The sequence below is a fragment of the Oncorhynchus mykiss genome, chromosome 31, assembly GCF_013265735.2.
Source record: "Oncorhynchus mykiss isolate Arlee chromosome 31, USDA_OmykA_1.1, whole genome shotgun sequence".
In the NCBI taxonomy this organism is placed as follows: domain Eukaryota; kingdom Metazoa; phylum Chordata; class Actinopteri; order Salmoniformes; family Salmonidae; genus Oncorhynchus; species Oncorhynchus mykiss.
The window spans coordinates 13575264-13599678 of record NC_050571.1 but is presented as its reverse complement, the minus strand read 5'-3'; the positions used below and the strand labels follow the sequence as shown (position 1 = coordinate 13599678).

At 43.8% G+C, this 24415-nt stretch overlaps 1 protein-coding gene across 4 annotated transcripts in view; it reads left to right on the top strand.

Moving 5' to 3' along the window:
* Positions 1–254: 254 nt before the first annotated feature.
* sh3tc2 (SH3 domain and tetratricopeptide repeats 2) overlaps positions 255–24415 on the top strand; it is a 36892-nt gene continuing 12731 nt past the window's right edge. For 2 of the 4 annotated variants that reach the window (XM_036969769.1, XM_036969767.1), the window contains exons 1-16: positions 7535–7819; positions 9974–10072; positions 12235–12363; positions 13486–13613; positions 13833–13938; positions 14249–14392; positions 15450–15648; positions 15878–15951; positions 16779–16974; positions 19634–19770; positions 20485–20535; positions 21119–21429; positions 21631–21825; positions 22006–22307; positions 22530–22761; positions 22911–23237. In XM_036969769.1, the coding sequence (XP_036825664.1) occupies positions 7735–7819; positions 9974–10072; positions 12235–12363; positions 13486–13613; positions 13833–13938; positions 14249–14392; positions 15450–15648; positions 15878–15951; positions 16779–16974; positions 19634–19770; positions 20485–20535; positions 21119–21429; positions 21631–21825; positions 22006–22307; positions 22530–22761; positions 22911–23237 (2715 nt within the window). In that variant the 5' untranslated portion in view covers positions 7535–7734. Of the gene's footprint in view, positions 589–7534; positions 7979–9973; positions 10073–12234; positions 12364–13485; positions 13614–13832; positions 13939–14248; positions 14393–15449; positions 15649–15877; positions 15952–16778; positions 16975–19633; positions 19771–20484; positions 20536–21118; positions 21430–21630; positions 21826–22005; positions 22308–22529; positions 22762–22910; positions 23238–24415 lie in introns of those variants that run through there. The other 2 variants (XM_036969770.1, XM_036969768.1) reach the window with 2 other exon arrangements.

The window sequence follows — 24415 nt, the reverse complement described above, 5'->3', positions numbered from 1 at the left end:
TAACCCTAACCTTAACCACACGGCTAAGCTTATGCCTAACCTTAACCACACGGCTAACCTTATGCCTAACCCTAACCTTATGCCTAACCCTAATCTTAAATTAAGTAGATTTTTTTCCCAAATGTTTCTGTTACTGCCAGTTTTGATGTTGTGACCGTGGAATCTGAGTTTATTGCTGTTATCTAGTGGAAACCCTGTCCCATAGAAGTTAGTGGAGGGGGAGGAGTTTCAGTACTTCCTCAGTGGTCAGAGTCATGCTGCCCCTGACATACACACAGTCTCTTCTCACAAACACACTCTTTCTCACACACTGTCACACACTCTTTCTCACACACTGTCACACACTCTTTCTCACACACTGTCACACACTCTCTCACGGCTGAAATCACAGCTGTCCGTTGCTCTAGCCAAACACAGGAACAGGGACAGGAACAGAGTGACTGGGCTTTAGCCTGGCCGATGGGGAAGTTTCCCTCACTGGGCAGTGAACAGACTGAGGACACACTGGGACTACTATACTGGACTACTGCACCACTACCACCCTCATGAGGAATGAAGTGACAGGAGAGAACAGACAGCAGGACAGAGGTGAGACACACTCTTCTCTCTAACTATCTGTCTGTATTCATTGAGTATGTTTGAGTTCCACTTTGTCTTGAACTTATGCTGTGTGTGTGTGTTAGTCCTACTCTCTCTCAATTCAACTTAATTCAGTTCAAAGGGCTTTATTGGCATGGGAAACATGTTTACATTGCCAAGCAAGTGAAATAGGTAATAGACAGTGAAATAAAAAATAAAAAATGAACAGTAAACATTACACTCACAAAAGTTTCTAAGGAATAGAGACATTTCAAATGTTATATTATGGCTTCATACAATTACAGTGGTCTCTGTCTCTCTCTCTCTCTCTCTCTCTCTCTCTGTCTCTCTCTCTGTCTCTCTCTCTGTCTCTCTCTCTCTCTCTCTCTCTCTCTCTCTCTCTCTCTCTATGTCTCTCCCTCTCTCTCTCTCTCTCTCTCTCTCTCTCTCTCTCTCTCTCTCCTTCCCATCTGAGGACATAGCAAATTAAAGAGATCAATGGATAATGTGTGATCGTTAGACTATGATTTGCAGTAGATACGTGTGTGTGTGTTTCTCTGTGATAGCCACTATACTGTAGTGAGGGGATCTCTCAGCTGTAGTTCAGTCACAGGCACACAGGCGTGTGTTGTTCCAGGGGGTTAGGCTAAACATAGAGCCCCCTGTCTGTCTCATGTTACCCCTGTCCCTCACTTACACTCATTTCACACACGCTTACCCCACAGCCTTACAGTTGAACCCATAGCCCAGCTATATAGGTTTGAGGTTTATGAAGGTTCTTAGGCTTCATAATGGCATCAAAAGTTCTGTAACAATGATATTCTATTGATCTCGAATCCCAATTAGAATAATGGTGCTAACGTGGAGGGCAGTTTAAAATAACTCTGTGTCAGTTTTTCTGACTCTGCTCTTCTCCATTGCTCCTCATTGACATCCATGAACTGTTAACCTCTTGAGTAGTTTAGAACGTTTACTGTTCTGCTGGCAGCAACGTTCCATTACAGAATGCCACGGAATGAGAATGAGTTAGTGTGTCATTGTGATGTCATCAAATTGAATGTATTAGAACATTTAGCAACGTACGGAAACACCTTACATAAATTCCGAAGCATTTCTGCAAACGTATCTTTGAATGTAACAACGTCTAGCTAGATCAACAGCAGCCAAGGTGTCTGGAGAGCATTGTGACTTAGTCTGCATTATAATCAGATGATTGATTTGTTCTATTAAAATCCCCAGCAGAGCATGATCCAGTCTGTGACATGATGATGAAGATATGGGTATAAATCCTCTGTTGGACAACAGTTTGTCATTTCAACATGCTGTGCTCCAGCCTGTGTAATGAGGAGCTCAGGAGCCTGCCTTCCAGGGGCCTCTCTATTCCCTATAGTGTAGTGCACTACTTTTGGTCAGGGCCGATAGGGCTTTTGACCAGATAGAGCTCTGGTCTAAAGTAGTGCACTACATAGGGAATAGGGTACCATTTGGGAGTAAACCTGCTCTATTAGATTTCTCTGTAATGTGTCTGTCGGTGTCTGGAAACAGAGTGTTGTTTCTCCTGTAAAGAGCCTCAGGCTGTTTACAGCTGTCTGACTCACAAGACACACTGATTCAATCAGGACATGGCCTTCGTCCTAAATTGCACCTTATTCCCTATATAGTGCACTACTTTTGACCAAGACCCATAAGGCTCTGGACAAAAGTAGTGTACTACATAGGGAATAGGGAGCCGTTTGGGAATTGTGGATGCCTCAATGGAGTGACCGGTGTTGTTTCTAGAGAAGGAGCATCTTCGTCCTCGTTTTCTTCACTTTAGCATGGAAATACTGGATGACAGAGAGAGGGAGAGAGAAGTGGAAAGTAGGCAATGAGGGTTTGATTAGTTATGCCCTACCTACCCCATTCCTTTCCCTGCACTGTTAAAATAGAGAGACTCAAAATACCATCATTGTGTACTGAAACCATGAAAAGTAGTGCACCTAAGCTGTCTTTGAATGTAAACCCCAATGTGTGTTGATACATACAGTAGAATGTGGTTTAAAACAGAGTAGAAGTACTCTGAAACAGTACTGTGGCAGACATTTGAATGAATCACAAGGAACACTCTGGTAACACTGGTATTTAAGAGAGAGTTGTGAACTTGTGAAAACACCTTTTGAGGGTTTCAGATCATGTAAAAGGCAACATCAAATCACACAAATTATGTTTCAGACTGTCTCTCTCATACATTCATTTCCAGTGACACATTTTTATAAATGTATTGAGATTAATAGACAGAGCTGTCATATTCGTCCACAATTTGCTGAAATATGTTCAAATGGACACAGGAAATTGAATACTTTTCCTAGGGTAGGCAATGGCAGTAATTCATACCACAACTGCCAGGCTCATTGTGAGGTTATAAATTATGTTACTTTCAAAATGTTTAGGGTTAAGTAAGGTAACATATAGCAGAGATAACATGTTCAACTTATGGCAGAGATAAAATGTCCAACTTATAGCCGAGATAACATGTCCAACTTATAGCCGAGATAACATGTCCAACTTAAAGCCGAGATAACATTTACAGCATAAAGCTGGTATGTGCGTGACAATATGAATTTGAACCCGGGTCTCCTGCTTGTCAAAACACTGCCCAAAACACTGACTCAGCCAGTCTTCAGACTTAACTGTTGTGATGAACCACCCTTGTTACACTGAGCACATGGGGCCCTGTTCAGACTTGTGATATACAGACTTAACATGGACTTGAGTCAATAAAACAAGGTCAGAACGTGACAACAAGAGAAGGGAATAAACATCAAGAAAAGGGAATAAACAATAAGAGAAGGGAATAAACATCAAGAGAAGGGAATAACCAACAAGAGAAGGGAATAAACATCAAGAGAAGGGAATAAACAATAATAAAAGGGAATAAACAATAAGAGAAGGGAATAAACAACAAGAGAAGGGAATAAACATCAAGAGAAGGGAATAAACAACAAGAGAAGGGAATAAACAACAAGAGAAGGGAATAAACAACAAGAGAAGGGAATAAACAACAAGAGAAGGGAATAAACAACAAGAGAAGGGAATAAACAATGAGAGAATGGAAAAAACAACAAGAGAAGGGAATAAACAACAAGAGAAGGGAATAAACAGTAAGAAAGGGGAATAAACAACAAGAGAAGGGAATAAACATCAAGAGAAGGGAATAAACAACAAGAGAAGGGAATAAACAACAAGAGAAGGGAATAAACAATGAGAGAATGGAAAAAACAACAAGAGAAGGGAATAAACAATAAGAGAAGGGAATAAACAACAAGAGAAGGGAATAAACAACAAGAGAAGGGAATAAACAATAATAAAAGGGAATAAACAATAATAAAAGGGAATAAACAATAATAAAAGGGAATAAACAATAAGAGAAGGGAATAAACAACAAGAGAAGGGAATAAACAACAAGAGAAGGGAATAAACAACAAGAGAAGGGAATAAACAATAAGAGAAGGGAATAAACAATAATAAAAGGGAATAAACAATAATAAAAGGGAATAAACAATAAGAGAAGGGAATAAACAACAAGAGAAGGGAATAAACAACAAGAGAAGGGAATAAACAACAAGAGAAGGGAATAAACAATAAGAGAAGGGAATAAACAATAATAAAAGGGAATAAACAACAAGAGAAGGGAATAAACAATAAGAGAAGGGAATAAACAATAAGAGAAGGGAATAAACAATAAGAGAAGGGAATAAACAATAAGAGAAGGGAATAAACAATAAGAGAAGGGAATAACCAACAAGAGAAGGGAATAAACAACAAGAGAAGGGAATAAACAACAAGAGAAGGGAATAAACAATAAGAGAAGGGAATAAACAATAATAAAAGGGAATAAACAACAAGAGAAGGGAATAAACAATAAGAGAAGGGAATAAACAATAAGAGAAGGGAATAAACAATAAGAGAAGGGAATAAACAACAAGAGAAGGGAATAAACAATAAGAGAAGGGAATAAACAACAAGAGAAGGGAATAAACAATAAGAGAAGGGAATAAACAACAAGAGAAGGGAATAAACAACAAGATAAGGGAATAAACAACAAGAGAAGGGAATAAACAATAATAAAAGGGAATAAACAATAAGAAAAGGGAATAAACAACAAGAGAAGGGAATAAACATCAAGAGAAGGGAATAAACATCAAGAGAAGGGAATAAACAATAAGAAAAGGGAATAAACAACAAGAGAAGGGAATAAACAATAAGAAAAGGGAATAAACATCAAGAGAAGGCAATAAACAATAAGAAAAGGGAATAAACATCAAGAAAAGGGAATAAACAATAAGAAAAAGGAGTAAACAACAAGAGAAGGGAATAAACAACAAGAGAAGGGAATAAACAACAAGAGAAGGGAATAAACAACAAGAGAAGGGAATAAACAAAAAGAGAAGGGAATAAACAATAAGAGAAGGGAATAAACAACAAGAGAAGGGAATAAACAATAATAAAAGGGAATAAACAACAAGAGAATAAACAACAAGATAAGGGAATAAACAACAAGAGAAGGGAATAAACAATAATAAAAGGGAATAAACAACAAGAGAAGGGAATAAACAATAAGAGAAGGGAATAAACAATAAGAAATAGGAATAAACAACAAGAGAAGGGAATAAACAACAAGAGAAGGGAATAAACAATAATAAAAGGGAATAAACAACAAGAGAAGGGAATAAACAACAAGAGAATAAACAACAAGATAAGGGAATAAACAACAAGAGAAGGGAATAAACAACAAGAGAAGGGAATAAACAACAAGAGAAGGGAATAAACAACAAGAGAAGGGAATAAACAATAAGAGAAGGGAATAAACAACAAGAGAAGGGAATAAACAACAAGAGAAGGGAATAAACAACAAGAGAAGGGAATAAACAACAAGAGAAGGGAATAAACAATAAGAGAAGGGAATAAACAACAAGAGAAGGGAATAAACAATAAGAGAAGGGAATAAACAACAAGAGAAGGGAATAAACAACAAGAGAAGGGAATAAACAATAAGAGAAGGGAATAAACAACAAGAGAAGGGAATAAACAACAAGAGAAGGGAATAAACAACAAGAGAAGGGAATAAACAGTAAGAGAAGGGAATAAACAATAAGAGAAGGGAATAAACAACAAGATAAGGGAATAAACAACAAGAGAAGGGAATAAACAATAAGAGAAGGGAATAAACAATAATAAAAGGGAATAAACAATAAGATAAGGGAATAAACAACAAGAGAAGGGAATAAACAATAAGAGAAGGGAATAAACAACAAGATAAGGGAATAAACAACAAGAGAAGGGAATAAACAATAATAAAAGGGAATAAACAACAAGAGAAGGGAATAAACAATAAGAGAAGGGAATAAACAATAAGAAATAGGAATAAACAACAAGAGAAGGGAATAAACAATAAGAGAAGGGAATAAACAACAAGAAAAGGGAATAAACAATAATAAAAGGGAATAAACAACAAGAGAAGGGAATAAACAACAAGAGAAGGGAATAAACAACAAGAGAAGGGAATAAACAATATGAAAAGGGAATAAACAATATGAAAAGGGAATAAACAACAAGAGAAGTGAATCTCATTTACAGGAATTGGAAATACGAAACATCAAATTGTTTTTTTAAACCTTTCTGTTAGTGCTCCCTGTCCCTGGCATGGTGTTGACCAACTCTTGATTAAGTAGAGTTACAACACACCATGTCATGTTTCAAAACATCTCAGGATGATGTTTCAATACCCTAAGTTTGTGGCAGCTTAGTTGCCACTAGCTTTGTGTTTCAAAGCTTTTCCTTTGAACAGTGTAGCATCCTCCCACAATGTGCAGCACTCAAGCTTTCAGCCAATCAGAACTCCCCATCTGATCCCAATCCCTGACCCTATGGGCGGGTATTCACGATGCGTCTCAGTAGTAGAGCTGATCTAGGATCAGGTTCCCCCTGTCTATAAAATCGTATTCATTATGATTTGAAAGACTAAACTGATCCCCAGTCAGCACTCCTAGATCAGCATCGCTTTGTGAATACGAGCCCTGGTCACTATGGTGACCTTGCAGAGAGTAGGATGGTGTTTCCCCTGATTATGGGAAAGGTTTGTTTTGTGTTGTCCCCTCTACTGGTTATGAGTGGAGGAGGGTAAGCTGATCTTAGACCTGTGCCCAGTAACCTCTTGTAGAGTGACCTTGTAGCCTGCTGCACTCTGCTGGCATTCTCTTACAGTTGGTCAGCACTACTCTGTCTCAGCAGCACAAACAGTGGGGTCTCTCACACACACATTCTCTCTCACTAACCACCCCACTCACACATGCCATCAGAAAAGAGTGCTTTGTGTATTCACAGACTGGGCAGCAGCTAGAGAGAGAGAGAGAGAGAGAGAGAGAGAGAGAGAGAGAGAGAGAGAGAGAGAGAGAGAGAGAGAGAGAGAGAGAGAGAGAGAGAGAGAGAGAGAGAGAGAGAGAGAGAGAGAGAGAGAGAGAGAGAGAGAGAGAGAGAGAGAGAGAGAGAGAGAGAGAGAGAGAGAGAGAGAGAGAGAGAGAGAGAGAGAGAGAGAGAGAGAGAGAGAGAGAGAGAGAGAGAGAGAGAGAGAGAGAGAGAGAGAGAGAGAGAGAGAGAGGGAGAGAGAGAGAGATGTGTGGGTACAGGAAGAAGCTCTAAAGAGAGTTAACTGGAGAGAGAACGAAAGTGACAGATCAGACATCCAACACAGGAGAGAGAGAGAAATCAGAAAAAGAGAAAGTGAGAAAGATAGATCCGAGCAGGAAAGAGAGAGAGAGAGATCAGAACGAGAGAGATAGATCAGAGCAGGAGAGACAGAGAGAGAGACATCAGAACGAGAGAGATAGATCAGAGCAGGAGAGAGAGAGAGAGATCAGAACGAGAGAGATAGATCAGAGCAGGAGAGAGAGAGAGAGAGATCAGAACGAGAGAGATAGATCAGAGCAGGAGAGAGAGAGAGAGATCAGAACGAGAGAGATAGATCAGAGCAGGAGAGAAAAAGAGAGAGCTGTCTCTGAGGACAGACAGAGCCGGACCACCAGACAGTCAGTCTGAATGCTTAGTAGCTGAGAGCTGTGCTGAGAGCTGCGGCTGTTGGCAGCATTGATTTCTGGGAGCTGTAAGCTGCTGGTACACATGGCGTGGTGCTGTTGCACTCCTCTCCGGGCCTCCTCGTCCTCCTGCTGCTCTCCGCTCCTCAAACGCTGCCCTCTCTTCCCAGGTTGGTTCCACTTCACTCTGCCGTCTGTACCCACAGCCTGTAGCTGAGGCTAGTAGGTCACTGACATGAGAAGACAGAGAGCAGCATCTCACTCGTTCAGACAGATACTGCTGCTGTAGGTATATCTATATGATATGGGTAACAGGCTATCCCATGAAGGTATAGTATAGTACAGGGCATGGTGTGTCAGTGTGACGCTGTGTTAGGTGGTGTTTGATTGTGCTTGTTGTGTGTACTGTAGTTGCAGTCCTGTCTGTCATATTGTTACTAAACTGTGCAGTTTGTTGTGTTCTGTGTCTCAGTGCAGCATAACGGACCAGTCAATCATTGTGTATTGTATTGTCTTTATGCTTGGTCCTGTGGAGAGAGTCTCTCTGCTATGTTGGGTAATATTACCAGTATTACGACAAGGTCAAAAGCATGAAGACAATTTTGACATTGACTGTCAGCTGTGGCTTACCAATACAGTTTTGTATACAATACACAAAGGCTTACCGTTGTTGTGTTCCGTTTACAGGGCATGCTTGTCCTTGTCTGAGTGTGTTCTAGTCTGACTGTTCTCTCGTCTTGCTGAGCTGATGTCTCATGGGTAACGCTCAGTGATGTGTGGGGTTTTTGGCTGATGATGTCAGTGCAGATGTTTGTCTCTGGGTCATTGTGTGACCTCTCTGCTTCTTGCCATTGTGTTTCCGGTCCCCTGTCAACCCTTACCACAGCTTTTCCCAATCCTGGTCCCTGGACCCCAGGGGGTGCACGTTTTGGATTTTGCCCTAGCACCACACATCTACATCTAATAATCAACTCATCATCAAGCTTTGATTATTTGAACCAGGTGTGTAGTGCTAGTATCTGTCTCTAGATCAGGGTGATCAGGGTGGCTGATAAGGCCATACTGATAGTATCTGTCTCTAGATCAGGGTGGCTGGTAAGGCCATAGTGCTAGTATCTGTCTCTAGACCAGGGTGGCTGGTAAGGCCATACTGCTAGTATCTGTCTCTAGATCAGGGTGGCTGGTAAGGCCATACTGCTAGTATCTGTCTCTAGATCAGGGTGGCTGGTAAGGCCATACTGCTAGTATCTGTCTCTAGATCAGGGTGGCTGATAAGGCCATATTGCTAGTATCTGTCTCTAGATCAGTGTGGCTGGTAAGGCCATAGTGCTAGTATCTGTCTCTAGATCAGGGTGGCTGGTAAGGCCATAGTGCTAGTATCTGTCTCTAGATCAGTGTGGCTGGTAAGGCCATACTGCTAGTATCTGTCTCTAGATCAGGGTGGCTGGTAAGGCCATATTGCTAGTATCTGTCTCTAGATCAGGGTGGCTGGTAAGGCCATATTGCTAGTATCTGTCTCTAGATCAGTGTGGCTGGTAAGGCCATATTAGTATCTGTCTCTAGATCAGTGTGGCTGGTAAGGCCATACTGCTAGTATCTGTCTCTAGATCAGGGTGGCTGATAAGGCCATATTGCTAGTATCTGTCTCTAGATCAGTGTGGCTGGTAAGGCCATATTAGTATCTGTCTCTAGATCAGTGTGGCTGGTAAGGCCATACTGCTAGTATCTGTCTCTAGATCAGGGTGGCTGATAAGGCCATATTGCTAGTATCTGTCTCTAGATCAGTGTGGCTGGTAAGGCCATACTGCTATGGCAAAAACAAACATTTGCAACCCTTGGGCTCCCCAGGACCAGGATTGGGAAGCGCTGTCTTACGATGTCTGATGGCTAGCTGCTTTTCTTGTAAAGACTGTTCACTATTTGCTGTTTGACCTGTTTGTGATACAACATTTTCAACCAACACAATTTTCCTTCAGGACTAGTAAATGTGTCCTTCCTGGTATCCTTCTCCTCATCAGAGTATTGATGGAGATATGAGGAGAGGAATCCACTTTAGACTATTGACATGCACCCCTTGATGGTGTTTACTACTTTGTGTTACACTATTCTCCTTCACCCTCCCAGACATTTACAGATGTGTGTTAGACTAATCTCCTGGATAGGTATTTTATCAGCTAACCACATCATATTCTATAGCAATCTGGTGCCCGAAGGTACAGTCGATGACATGGCGTGCAACCATTGGTTGATGCATGCAACGTCTGATCAGGGGAAAGCGACCATTTACTGATGTGTGTCACACTTATCTCCTTCCCCCCTCCCAGACATCTCCCCTGCTGAGCTGGATGCACTATGGAGGGAACCACCGTACACGCTAGCGGGAACCAATGGGCACTTCACAGGAAATGATGTTAGGAATCGAGGTAGAGTACAGTAAAAAAGCCTTCGATGACCTTCACAAAACATCCAGCTGATTCTGTCGCAATGATGTTCCTCCTTCCCATGTCCTGCATGAGTTATATTTCCCAGACTAATTTGGAGTGTTTCTGGATTTGTACTGTAGCAAACAATGAAACATTGTATTACGCTGTAGCCTAAACAACATAACAGTGGTCGTTTAAGCGGGAGGATTCTTTCAGGCTGTTTGGGAGGATTCTTTCAGGCTGTTTGGTAGTATTCTTTCAGGCTGTTTGGGAGGATTCTTTCAGGCTGTTTGGGAGGATTCTTTCAGGCTGTTTGGTAGTATTCTTTCAGGCTGTTTGGGAGGATTCTTTCAGGCTGTTTGGGAGTATTCTTTCAGGCTGTTTGGGAGTATTCTTTCAGGCTTTTTGGTAGTATTCTTTCAGGCTGTTTGGGAGGATTCTTTCAGGCTGTTTGGGAGGATTCTTTCAGGCTGTTTGGGAGGATTCTTTCAGGCTGTTTGGTAGTATTCTTTCAGGCTGTTTGGGAGGATTCTTTCAGGCTGTTTGGGAGGATTCTTTCAGGCTGTTTGGGAGGATTCTTTCAGGCTGTTTGGGAGTATTCTTTCAGGCTGTTTGGGAGGATTCTTTCAGGCTGTTTGGGAGGATTCTTTCAGGCTGTTTGGTAGTATTCTTTCAGGCTGTTTGGGAGGATTCTTTCAGGCTGTTTGGGAGTATTCTTTCAGGCTGTTTGGGAGTATTCTTTCAGGCTGTTTGGGAGGATTCTTTCAGGCTGTTTGGGAGGATTCTTTCAGGCTGTTTGGGAGGATTCTTTCAGGCTGTTTGGGAGGATTCTTTCAGGCTGTTTGGGAGGATTCTTTCAGGCTGTTTGGGAGTATTCTTTCAGGCTGTTTGGGAGGATTCTTTCAGGCTGTTTGGTAGTATTCTTTCAGGCTGTTTGGGAGGATTCTTTCAGGCTGTTTGGTAGTATTCTTTCAGGCTGTTTGGTAGTATTCTTTCAGGCTGTTTGGGAGGATTCTTTCAGGCTGTTTGGGAGTATTCTTTCAGGCTGTTTGGTAGTATTCTTTCAGGCTGTTTGGGAGTATTCTTTCAGGCTGTTTGGGAGGATTCTTTCAGGCTGTTTTGGAGTATTCTTTCAGGCTGTTTGGGAGGATTCTTTCAGGCTGTTTGGGAGGATTCTTTCAGGCTGTTTGGTAGTATTCTTTCAGGCTGTTTGGGAGGATTCTTTCAGGCTGTTTGGGAGTATTCTTTCAGGCTGTTTGGGAGTATTCTTTCAGGCTGTTTGGGAGTATTCTTTCAGGCTGTTTGGGAGGATTCTTTCAGGCTGTTTGGGAGTATTCTTTCAGGCTGTTTGGGAGGATTCTTTCAGGCTGTTGTGTCACGCCACTGGTCACCGGTCAGTCCCAGACTGAGGATGTGTTTGGGACAATGGGACAACAACATGGGGAAGCCAGCCCAGCCGCTCATAAAGCCTTTGTGTGTGTGTGTTTCTGTGTGTGTGCGTGTGTGTGTGTGTGTGTGTGTGTGTGTGTGTGTGTGTGTGTGTGTGTGTGTGTGTGTGTGTGTGTGTGTGTCTGTGTGTGTGTGTGTGTGAGCACGTGTGTGTGAAGCCGTCACCAGTCACAAAGCCCTGTCAGGAGAACCAGAGCAGGTCATTATATTGTAACAGACCATCTGGGAGCTGCAGTACGGTAATAGATGTGTGGGCTATGATAGACTCTTCATGTCCTGTTGATGTTCTGGAGGAAAAAACTCATCACTATTGAAACCCTCATCAGCTGGATCACAGAATACACTGTACACCAGCAGATATGCAACTTTAGTGTGAATGTTCTCTCATACAGTAACATAGAAAAACCACAAATTCTGTCACTTTGTCTCGTTACCTTGACTGGTTTGCATTCCAGAAGGATAGACAATGCAGCAATGTGGACACTAAATGATGGTAAATGCTGGTGTTGTTTTGTAGCCATGTCCACTATTTGGTCTCCATCCCCCTTCATAGTTGTCACACAACAAAGTTGATGGATGATCTTGAACTTGCTTACAGAGCACATGTTGCTGAAACAAAAGTTTATTTTTAAAATCAACCCCCAAACAACTGTATCACCCCTTTCCTTCCTGAGGGTTCCTCTGACCTGACCTCTGTTTCCTGGTTTCTCCAGGGGAGGAGGAGGGTCCGGGGGTGGAGTCTGGGGAAGGGGAGGCGGAGCTGGACAGTTACTGGACGAGGAAGGAGGCGTTCACCAGAGGAAGCACCGTGTCACTGGCTGTGGGAGAGAGGTTCTCCTCAGGTACTGTTCTACTCACAGATACTCGGATGTGTTCCAAATGGCACCCGATTACCCATAGGTGCTACTTTTGACCCATACGGTGCCATTTGGGACAGCCAGGGTGTTTCTCTCTCTTTTCCTGCTATGGATGTGCTAACTGCTAATGTTGTGGTGTTGCTGGTTATGCTGACCAGCTGCTGGTCATGGTTGTGTGGTGTGATGCTTATTGTGGATCTGTTGGTGTTGATGCTATCACAGCATCTCTATTGTATCCTGTCTCTTTCTATACAGTCATCTAGATGATCACTTTATCATTCATGTTGTCTGTATGTATGTCAACATCCTGCAAGAAAACTGATGACTCTTCATCTTCCCTTAACATTAATGTTGCAGTAGACACAGCTACTTAGCTACTCTATGATAATCTGTTACTTTCCTCCAGCAGGTTCCTGTGTAGCTCTCTACTAAATGGACCTAATGTTTAAAGGTCCCTTTTAAACGTCCACTAAGAGTCACTCAAGGCTGTAATAGATATGTTATTCCTAGTCTAACACTGAGACACTCAATGAGCTCACTGATAATACACCCACTGAGCTCTGTAATACACTCACTGAGCTCTGTAATACACTCACTGAGCTCTGTAATACACTCACTGAGCTCTGTAATACACTCACTGAGCTCTGTAATACACTCACTGAGCTCTGTAATACACTCACTGAGCTCTGTAATACACTCACTGAGCTCTGTAATACACTCAATGAGCTCTGTAATACACTCACTGAGCTCTGTAATACACTCACTGAGCTCTGTAATACACTCAATGAGCTCTGTAATACACTCACTGAGCTCTGTAATACACTCACTGAGCTCTGTAATACACTCAATGAGCTCTGTAATACACTCACTGAGAATGGCTCTAAAATTCACTCACTTACCTTCTGCGAAAAGTCACATAAACAGCTTAACCTCTACATATTGACCTCTACATGACAATATCACAGTATCAGTCAATACGCCTACCGTCTGATGATGAGACTGACAGTGTGTGTGTGTGTGCCCGTGTGCATATGTGCGTGTGTACGTGCGTTTGTGTGTGTGTTGTGTGTGTGTTTGTGTGTTGTGTGTGTGTTTGTGTGTGTGTAGACGTGGTTCTAGTGTTCAGCGGTCGGCGGTGCTCAGGTGTAATACCTGACTCTGAACTACAGGAGGCGCTCCGTACAAGACTCAGGGTCGTCGAGAGCAACAGTCAGGACGTCATTCAGCTCTTCAAGGTTAGTCACAGGTCTTAGGTCGGTTGTTAGAAGTTAGAGGTCAAGGCATGCCAAAACCGATGACCCCGCCTAGACCAAAGGTGCAGTACCAACCGTTGTCCTGCTGAAAGTATTTTCTCCCTGTCGTAGGGGCCAGGAGTCGGTTTAGCATAAAGGTGACCTTCTCTGCATCCTCTCTGCTCCTTCATCAATGTCTTTGGTTCTTCTGCCTCCATACAGGACCTGTCTGCCCGTCTGCTGTCTGTCCACGCTGAGAAGGACAGCTTTGTCATCACCTTCAAGACTGTAGAGGAGATCTGGAAGTTCTCTACCTACCTGGCTCTGGGTATGCTGTACTATCCTAGTCTACCTGACATGGATGAAACTCTCATTTACACAGTCTGATAGCTGATTATTATGTCCAGCCTGGTTAGAAGTTGCCAATAAGCACAGATCTAGGACCAGCGTCCCCGCACCCAATCCTAACGAATCGACCCGGAAAAAACAGGCCTTACATCAGGATGTAGGGACAACTTCCTCTTACTTCGTTGTGTGTCTAGGCTGTGTGGTGTGGTGATCCTTATGAACAGCATATGCCATGTTATAAACACCTTATGACATGTTATGAACATACTATGTACATTTTGTATGTCCAGGCTATGTGGCGCGGTGCCTGGAGAATTTCCTCTGTGACCAGTCGTTCTGGCTGGACACTGAGCTGCTGAGGGACTTGGAGATCACTGTGACTGTAGACGAGGAACACCTGGCAACACTCTACCTGGGACTGCTGCTGCAGGAGGGTGAACGAACACCTTATAAACTCTTTATAAACACCCTATGAACAACTTATGAACACCTTATGACATGTTATAACCATATTATGAACAACACCTGGCCACACTACCTGGGACTGCTAGTTTAGAAGGTTTGGGATGGACACTTGAACTCCTTATGACAGGTTATGAACACCATATCAGCATCTTATGAAGTCTTTATAGACATCACTTCAAGTGTTAATTTGCTAAATTGTAATTACTTCGCTGCTTCGTTTGCACACACTGTATATAGACGTTCTTTTTTTTCTATTGTGTTCTTGACTTATTTATTATTTATTCCATGTGTGTTGTTTGTGTGGAACTGGTTTGCTTTATCTTGGCCAGGTCGCAGTTGTAAATGAGAACTTGTTCTCAACTAGCCTACCTGGTTAAATTAAAAAATTTAAAACATCTTATGAACAGTTTATAAACTACTAATGGACACGTTATGAAGACCTTACACACTCTACGAACTCCTTATGGACAGCTTATGTGCTCTACTTTCCTGACCTTCATCATCAACATCAGTTTACATTACACTCCCCTCAGAGAAGAACAGAAGCATAAAATGTCAACCTATTACTCAACCACTGAACTGAAGGGACATTTTCATGGTATTTCAGAAGTTGTTCCAGATACCTAGAAATGACATAGAGCTACACTTTAACTGATGACGTGTTCTGTATGTTCAGAGATCAAGTAAAACAGCAAAAACCACAGTGCCCCTTTTCACTTTACAATTTGTCAGCCATTAACTCAGCATACTTTAGAGAGGTATTTTCCTACACTGCATTTCCATTGTAGACATGCTCTTTTAAGAGGAAGTACTGTTCTCCCTAATGGCTGAGAGGAATCAATAGCCAGTGAAGGCATGTGTATGTTGAGAATGGATTTTTAAAACAGTATTCTGTGACGTAGGACAGAGCCTCAGTTCCATGAAAATATCCCATTAGTTCAGTAGAATGTTCATTCTTTACAGAAACCTGCATCTGGTGTGGTGTTCGTTGCGTGTTATTTACCTGTATGTATCTCTCTCCCCCAGGTTCGTTCTTCGCCAAGGCGCTGGTGAGCAGTGGTGAGCATAGTGATGAGGAAGAGGAGTTGTGTTTCAGACGTAACGATTTGCTGATGGTTAGAGACACGGGGCAGGACAGTCACTGGGAGGGCACCCTTCTCTCCACCGGACAACACGGACTAGTGCCTGTCAACACCATGCAGCCGCTGCCATATCCCTTCTACCAGTGAGTTACCTAGTCTCTACCCTAACCCATACCCCTTCTACCAGTAAGTCACATTACATCCTATGATGTATGTAGACCTTATAACATGACACAGTGACATACTCAGTCATCCTCTAAGCTATCAACCTCTATCCTTCATTTTCACACTGGTATTTCCTCTCGCCTTATATTTAGTAGGGAAATATGGCAGCCATTTTGTCCCAAGCTAATGTGTTTCCTGTTTGTGTAGGTGGTTTCTGAGGAAGTACTCTGACTGTGCCGGATGCTCCCCTTCAGAAAGAGGACAATTTGACCACCCTATAGGTGAGGCCCTTACCCTAAACCTAACCCTAAATCTAACCCTAAACATAGTCCTAAACCTAACCCTAAATCTAACCCTAAACCTAACCCTTCAGAGAGAGGACAGTTTGATCACCCTATAGGTGAGGCCCTTACCCTAAACCTAACCCTAAATCTAACCCTTCAGAGAGAGGACAGTTTGACCACCCTATAGGTGAGGCCCTTACCCTAAACCTAACCCTAAACCTAAACCTAACCCTAAACCTAGTCCTAAACCTAACCCTAAAACTAACCCTAAACCTAACCCTTCAGAGAGAGGACAGTTTGACCACCCTATAGGTGAGGCCCTTACCCTAAACCTAACCCTAAATCTAACCCTAAACCTAACTCTAAACCTAACCCTTCAGAGAGAGGACAGTTTGACCACCCTGTAGGTGAGGCCCTTACCCTAAACCTAACCCTAAATCTAACCCTAAACCTAACTCTAAACCTAACCCTTCAGAGAGAGGACAGTTTGACCACCCTGTAGGTGAGGCCCTTACCCTAAACCTAACCCTTCAGAGAGAGGACAATTTGACCACCCTATAGGTGAGGCCCTTACCCTAAGCCTAACCCTTCAGATAGATGACAGTTTCATCACCCTATAGGTGAGGCCCTTACCCTAAACCTAACCCTAAATCTAACCCTAACCCTAAACCTAACCCTTCAGATAGATGACAGCTCCATCACCCTATAGGTGAGGGCAGGAACCTACAGGGTTCTACAGCACACTACACTCATGCCATGGCCAGTGTTCATTACACATACTAGGTATTTCCTCCAACCCCCTCTCCTCTCCCCTCCCCCTGCAGTAACCGGATCCTGTGAGGTTGTAGTGGACCACAACCCAGTAGGATCTGATGAGCTCCAGCTGAGTCGAGGTGACCTGATTGAGATACAGGGGATGCTACTCCGAGGTCTGGACCTGTTCATAGGAACACACTGCTCTACAGGAAACACCGGCTTCGTACACAAGGCTCACGTCAAGCCACTCAACGCCAAACCCCCGTAAGAGCAATACATTTAAATGTGAAATGTTTAGTCATTTAGCAGACACTCTTATCCAGAGCAACTTGCAGTTAGTGCATTCATCTTAAGATAGCTAGGTGGGACAACCACACATCACATGCATATTAAATACACTTTTCCTCAATAAAGTAGCTGTCAGCAAAGTCAGAGCTAGAAGTGGGGGGGTCGAGGTGAGGAGGGGGATTATTTAAGATACTCATTGAGGAGGCAGAGTTTCAGGGGGTTTTGGAAGTTGGGCAGGGAATGTTGTCCTAGCTTCAGGGGAAGCTGGTTCCACCACTACGGTGCCAGGACGGAGAAGAGCTTGTACTGGGCTGAGCGGGACCTGCCCTCCCATAGGGTAGGAAGGCCAAGAGACCAGATGCGGCAGAACTGAGAGCTCGGGATGGGGTGTAGGGTTTGAGCATAGGGAGGGGCAGTTCCTCTTGCTGGTCTGTAGGAAAGCACCATGATCTTGTAGTGGATGTGAGCTTCAACTGGAAGCCATTGCAGTGTGTGGAGGAGCGGGGTGACATGAGAGAACCAGGTGGGCTTCAGCGTTCTGGATAAGTTGCAGGGGTTTGATGGCACAACAGCATTACAATACCAAACCACTGTGAGGGCTATAGATAACAGCATTACAATACCAAACCACTGTGAGGGCTATACATGACAGTATTACAATACCATACCACTGTGAGGGCTATACATAAAAGCATTACAATACCAAACCACTGTGAGAGCTATACATGACAGTATTACAACACCAAACCACTGTGAGAGCTATACATGACAGTATTACAATACCAAAACCACTGTGAAGGCTATACATAACATCATTACAATACCATACCACTGTGAGGGTTATACATAACAGCATTACAATACCAAACCACTGTGAGGGCTATACATAACAGTATTACAATACCAAAACCACTGTGAAGGCTATACATAACAGCATTACAATACCAAACCACTGTGAGGGCTATAGATGACAGCATTACAATACCAAACCACTGTGAGGGCTATAGATAACAGCATTACAATACCAAACCACTGTGAGGGCTATAGATAACAGCATTACAATACCAAACCACTGTGAGGGCTATAGATAACAGCATTACAATACCAAACCACTGTGAGGGCTATAGATAACAGCATTACAATACCAAACCACTGTGAGGGCTATAGATGACAGCATTACAATACCAAACCACTGTGAGGGCTATAGACAACAGTATCACAATACCAAACCACTGTGAGGGCTATAGATAACAGCATTACAATACCAAACCACTGTGAGGGCTATAGATGACAGCATTACAATACCAAACCACTGTGAGGGCTATAGATAACAGCATTACAATACCAAACCACTGTGAGGGCTATAGGTTAGATTACTCGTTGGTTATTACTGCAATGTCGGAACTAGAAGCACATGCATTTCGCTACACTCGCATTAACATCTGCTAACCATGTGTATGTGACAAATAAGATTTGATTTGATTTGATTTGACAACAGTATTACAATACCAAACCACTGTGAATAATATTATGAATTTATAATAGTTTTGCTGAAAACAGTTATTTTTAACACAAATAAAAAAAAAAATTCCACAATTATGTGTTCCCAAATTATTTGTGCACAATCTAATTTTCAAAATATCTATTTTCTTTCAAAACTTGTATTTATTCACCCCTCAACTCAGTCTTCTAGGAACAGTTAGGACAGTGGACAATGTGTCATGTTCACATTTACCTGGTCTATCTGTTTATCTGTTGTTAATAGTAGAGGCTTCAGGTGGAGGGGTGGGGGGATGGAGGAGTAGAGAGATGGAGGTGTGGGGGATGGAGGAGTAGAGAGATGGAGGGGCGGGGGATGGAGGAGTAGAGAGATGGAGGGGTGGGGGATGGAGGAGTAGAGAGATGGAGGGGTGGGGGGATGGAGGAGTAGAGAGTTGGAGGGGTGGGGGGATGGAGGAGTAGAGAGATGGAGGGATGGGGGATAGAGGAGTAGAGGAGTAGAGAGATGGAGGGGTGGGGGGAAGGAGGAGTAGAGAGATGGAGGGGTGGGTGGGGTGATGGGGGGATGGAGGAGTAGAGGAGTAGAGAGATGGAGGGGTGGGGGGATGGAGGAGTAGAGAGATGGAGGGGTGGGGGGATGGGGGGATGGAGGAGTAGAGAGATGGAGGGGTGGGGGGATGGAGGAGTAGAGAGATGGAGGGGTGGGGGGATGGGGGGATGGATGAGTAGAGAGATGGAGAGGTGGGGGGATGAAGGAGAAGAGAGATGGAGGGGTGGGGGGATGGGGGGATGGATGAGTAGAGAGATGGAGAGGTGGGGGGATGGAGGAGAAGAGAGATGAAGAGGGCAGGGATGGAAGGATAAATGGTTGCAGAGGGGTGTAGGGGTAAAGGGAGTGAGGTGTAGAGAGATGGAGGGGTGGGGGGATGGAAGGATGGAGGTATGGAGGGTTGGATGGAGGATAGAGAGATGGAAGGGTGGAGGTATGGAGGGTTGGATGGAGGGATAGAGAGATGGAAGGGTGGAGGGATGGAGGGGTGGTTGAGAGCAGTCATGTGGGTGATAATGCTTTCTTTGTCTCTCTCCACTCCCTCTCTCTGCCCTCTCACTCTCGCTCTCTCTCCCTCCTTGTCAGAGACAGACAACTGGTGTTTCTGAGTGAGGAGGAACGTGCGTCAATGGCCCAGATTAACCCCTGCAGTAGTGAACCCAGAGACAGCGGCCTCCTAGAGAGACTCTTCTCCTCTGACATCAGTACTGTCTACAGACTAGGTAGGAGAGGATCCCTCAGTCTATACAGTAAAGGGAATTACTGAGTACTGTCAGACTATTGTAGGTAGGGAACCACTGTGTTATACTGAGTACTGTCAGACTACTGTAGGTAGGGAACCACTGTGTTATACTGAGTACTGTCAGACTACTGTAGGTAGGGAACCACTGTGTTATACTGAGTACTGTCAGACTACTGTAGGTAGGGAACCACTGTGTTATACTGAGTACTGTCAGACTACTGTAGGTAGGGAACCACTGTGTTATACTGAGTACTGTCAGACTACTGTAGGTAGGGAACAACTGTGTTATACTGAGTACTGTCAGACTATTGTCGGTAGGGAACAACTGTGTTATACTGAGTACTGTCAGACTATTGTCGGTAGGGAACAACTGTGTTATACTGAGTGCTGCTTGACTGTATTTAAAGACCTGTACTGTATGCTTTATCAATAGGTAAGTTACGCTAAAACAGCTGCAGTACAGAGGACCCTTAGGCCTACAGCCCCATTTCATTTCAATAACTTAGCTTCTCAAAGACGCCCTCTGGTGGTCAAACTAGCATTAACTAGCATAAATGGCAACAATGGCTGACAGTTAAATAATGTGCCATAGAATTCTACGTGAGCCCACAGTCTGTGCTGCATTACCAAGCAACATTTAAACGAAGGACCACTGTATGTGAAACAGCTGTTAAATATATATTTCTTCCTGCAGATAGACTGGATCAGTCTGACTTTACGTACATCAGAAACCAACCAAAACAAGGTTAGTAATACGTCATCTATTAACAAGGAAATAAGATATTTATGAAAGTTAATACGTTGTTTATCAGATTGTTAATACAACCTCAGCTGAATGGTAGAAGATTGTGTAGAGGTCGATATATCCTTCTGTCTCAGTCAAAGCCAAGAACCTTTTCTCCCTGACAGCTGTAGATGTTTTGGAAACAACAGAATAAGCAGGCCAGAACACTAAAAGGGTAACTCTGTACATAGTCAAACTCTTTACTTTTCTTCCCTGTTTAGGAGGAGAGAAGGAAACTAATACTGTTTCAGTTTTTGCTCACATTTCATTTTACATGGGACAGGGACGTAACTTTCACTGGGGACGCCCATTCAGAAATGGCAGCTTTACCATTGGAATGTGATCTATCAAACCAAAGTTGCGCCCATGACAAGGGAGATAATATTTTATTAATTTGTTGAACAGGCACATATTGCAGCACCAAGCTGAACTGCTAGGAGAGTCAAGGAAGTTTCATAGCTACATTTCTAATGTACAGTACATGGATTTTCATATCCAGTGTACCGAAACCTTTACATTCAGGGTTCATATCTTTCTCTCTCAGAGCATAAGCCCCCCGTCAGCGCCCGGCAGTCCATCATCTCAGAGAAGAGTGACGCTACACCCCCCTACCACTCCTCCCCCCGCCCCTCTCTCTCTCACTCCTCGCCCCGCCCCTCCTTCTACGCCTCCCAGAATGCTTTGGGGCGTGGCGGTGACGGGGAGTTGCTGTCCTTCAGTCTGGACGACACCTTCAGAGAGATGAATGAGTTCCAGGAAGACCCACCCCTTTTCCTGGAGGAGGGGAGCTGGGAAGGGGTGGAGTCAGAGGTCTGTGACCCAACCCTGACTCTGCTCAACATGCCTCACTTCCAGGTGAGAGGTCAAAGAACCACTGTTTTGAAATTGAAGAGATTTAGGGGTTTGCGTCTGGTTTGTATAGTTGTGTTTGTTTTTTAATTCACTGTTGATTGTCAATAAAGTAATCTATTATATTAATTTTCCATCCTCTCCTCTCCTCTCCTCTCCTCTCCTCTCCTCTCCTCTCCTCTCTTCTTCTCCTCTCCTCTCCTCCAGGAGGACTTCCTGCCCCTCTATGACCTAAACCACTCCTTCCTGTGGCTGACATTCTCAGGACAGAGTGAGGATGAGTTACTGGGCCATCTGGAGATTGTCAGGGAGGGGGCTAAGAGAACGGGCATGGCCTGGGCACACCGACGGGCATGCTTCCTACTGGGGAGGCTCTGCGCCAAGAAGCTCAAGTACTCCCAGGTAGGGCAGAAGGGAGGAACACTGGAGTATGTACACATGCACACACACATTTACGCATACACACACAAACACACATGCATAATATGTTAATTTAAGAGCACATAAGAGCACTAAAAGTTCATTTAAGAGCACACATATGTAAATTAACTTAAATGTTAATCTCCCATCCCTCTCTCCCAGGCCCGTGTGTATTACGAGGAAGCCCTTGGCGTCTCTGTTGATGGTTTCTCTGACCTCCCTCTCCTCATCGCCCTCTACACCAACCTCACAGCCATCTACCTCAAACAGAAGATGGCCAACAAGCTGCCCCCGACCCTGGAGAAGGCCAGTGCTCTGCTCCTCTGTCTCCCCAGACACACCTTCACCTCCCTGGATGAGTTTGAGCTGCTGATGCTGGTGCTGCGGAGGTCTGTGGTGGAAGGGGACAAACACCTGGAGGCACGGGTCTGTTACCTCACCGCCAGCCTCTTCCTCCTCCTTAGGTTGGTGTTGTCTGTGTTGTCAATGCTCCCAAATGGCATCCAATTCCCTATATAGTGCAATTCTTTTGAGCAGGTCCCATAGTGCTCTGGTCAAATATGGTGCACTATATAGTGAATAGGGTGCCATGTTGGACACACTCGGTGTCCTTTGTTTCAATATATCTGTGAAAAGTTTGTTATAAATCAAATATATAGTTATTATTTGTACGATTATTAATATAGAAAGATAGATGACGCCCTGCCCTTCGTGGAGCGCCTCCAGTTCCTCACCGTTACCCTGTCTGCTGAGGAGGGGCGCCCCATCGCCCCCCTGGACCTCAACTGGCTCCTGTCCCGGCTCTACCACCGTAAATACATGCCCTACCTGGCCCTGGCATCACTCAGCCTTGACTCTGGACAGGAGCACTCACTACAGGACGCCTTCCACAGGATAGAATTGTTCAGCAGGAACTCGGTAGGCTACGGTTTGTTTGTTAGGCCATCACATATTGACATATTGATACAAAGTATACAACAGACACATTGGAAATATCGGACACACAAACCAAAAAATTCAAAATAACATATCGTTCTTTAAATGTTTAACATGTACATTTTCCATAGGTGCGTCTGAATCCGCGATGGAAAGAAGGGACGTCTCTTCTCCCCGCCCAGATCGTGGTGTATCTTCAGCAGGCTCTGGCCATTGCGGAGCGGGGTGAGGACCTTAAGACCCAGAGGGACCTGTGTCTGGGCTTGGCCTGTGTGTACCAGCAACACGGCGCCCTGGTGAAGGCCCTGCCCTGTGCCCAGCAGGCTGTACAGACGGGGGGAGGTATCAACGAGGAGGAGGGGTTCGAGGCTTCAGTACTGCTGGGATGGTTGTTAGTCCTGACGGGAGAGCCTGAGAGGGGACAGCACACCCTGCAGCCACTACTGCAGTCTCTACAGGTAACTACAGTCTCTACAGGTAACTACAGTCTCTACAGGTAACTACAGTCTCTACAGTCTCTACAGGTAACTACAGTCTCTACAGGTAACTACAGTCTCTACAGTCTCTACAGGTAACTACAGTCTCTACAGGTAACTACAGTCTCTACAGGTAACTACAGTCTCTACAGTCTCTACAGGTAACTACAGTCTCTACAGCTAACTACAGTGTCTACAGGTAACTACGGCCTCTACAGGTAACTACAGTCTCTACAGGTAACTACAGTCTCTACAGGTAACTACAGTCTCTACAGGTAACTACAGTCTCTACAGGTAACTACAGTCTCTACAGATAACTACAGTCTCTACAGGTAACTACAGTCTCTACTTGTAACTACAGTCTCTACAGGTAACTACAGTCTCTACAGATAACTACAGTCTCTACAGGTAACTACAGTCTCTACTTGTAACTACAGTCTCTACAGGTAACTACAGTCTCTACAGATAACTACAGTCTCTACAGGTAACTACAGTCTCTACTTGTAACTACAGTCTCTACAGGTAACTACAGTCTCTACAGATAACTACAGTCGCTACAGATAACTACAGTCTCTACAGGTAACTACATTCTCTACAGATAACTACAGTCGCTACAGATAACTACAGTCTCTACAGGTAACTACAGTCTCTACAGGTAACTACAGCCTCTACAGGTAACTACAGTCTCTACAGGTAACTACAGTCTCTACTTGTAACTACAGTCTCTACAGATAACTACAGTCTCTACAGGTAACTACAGTCTCTACAGGTAACTACAGTCTCTACAGATAACTACAGTGTCTACAGGTAACTACAGCCTCTACATGTAACTACAGTATCTACATGCAACTACGGTCTCTACATGTAACTACAGTCTCTACAGGTAACTGAAGTCTCTACAGGTAAATACAGTCTCTACAGGTAACTACAGTCTCTACAGGAAACTACAGTCTCTACAGGTAACTGCAGTCTCTACAGGTAAATACAGCCAATACAGGTAAATACAGTCAATACAGGTAAATACAGTCAATACAGGTCAATACAGTCTCTACAGCTAACTGCAGTCTCTACAGGTAACTACAGTCTCTACAGGTAACTACAGTCTCTACAGGTAAATGCACTCTCTACAGGTAACTGCAGTCTCTACAGGTAACTACAGT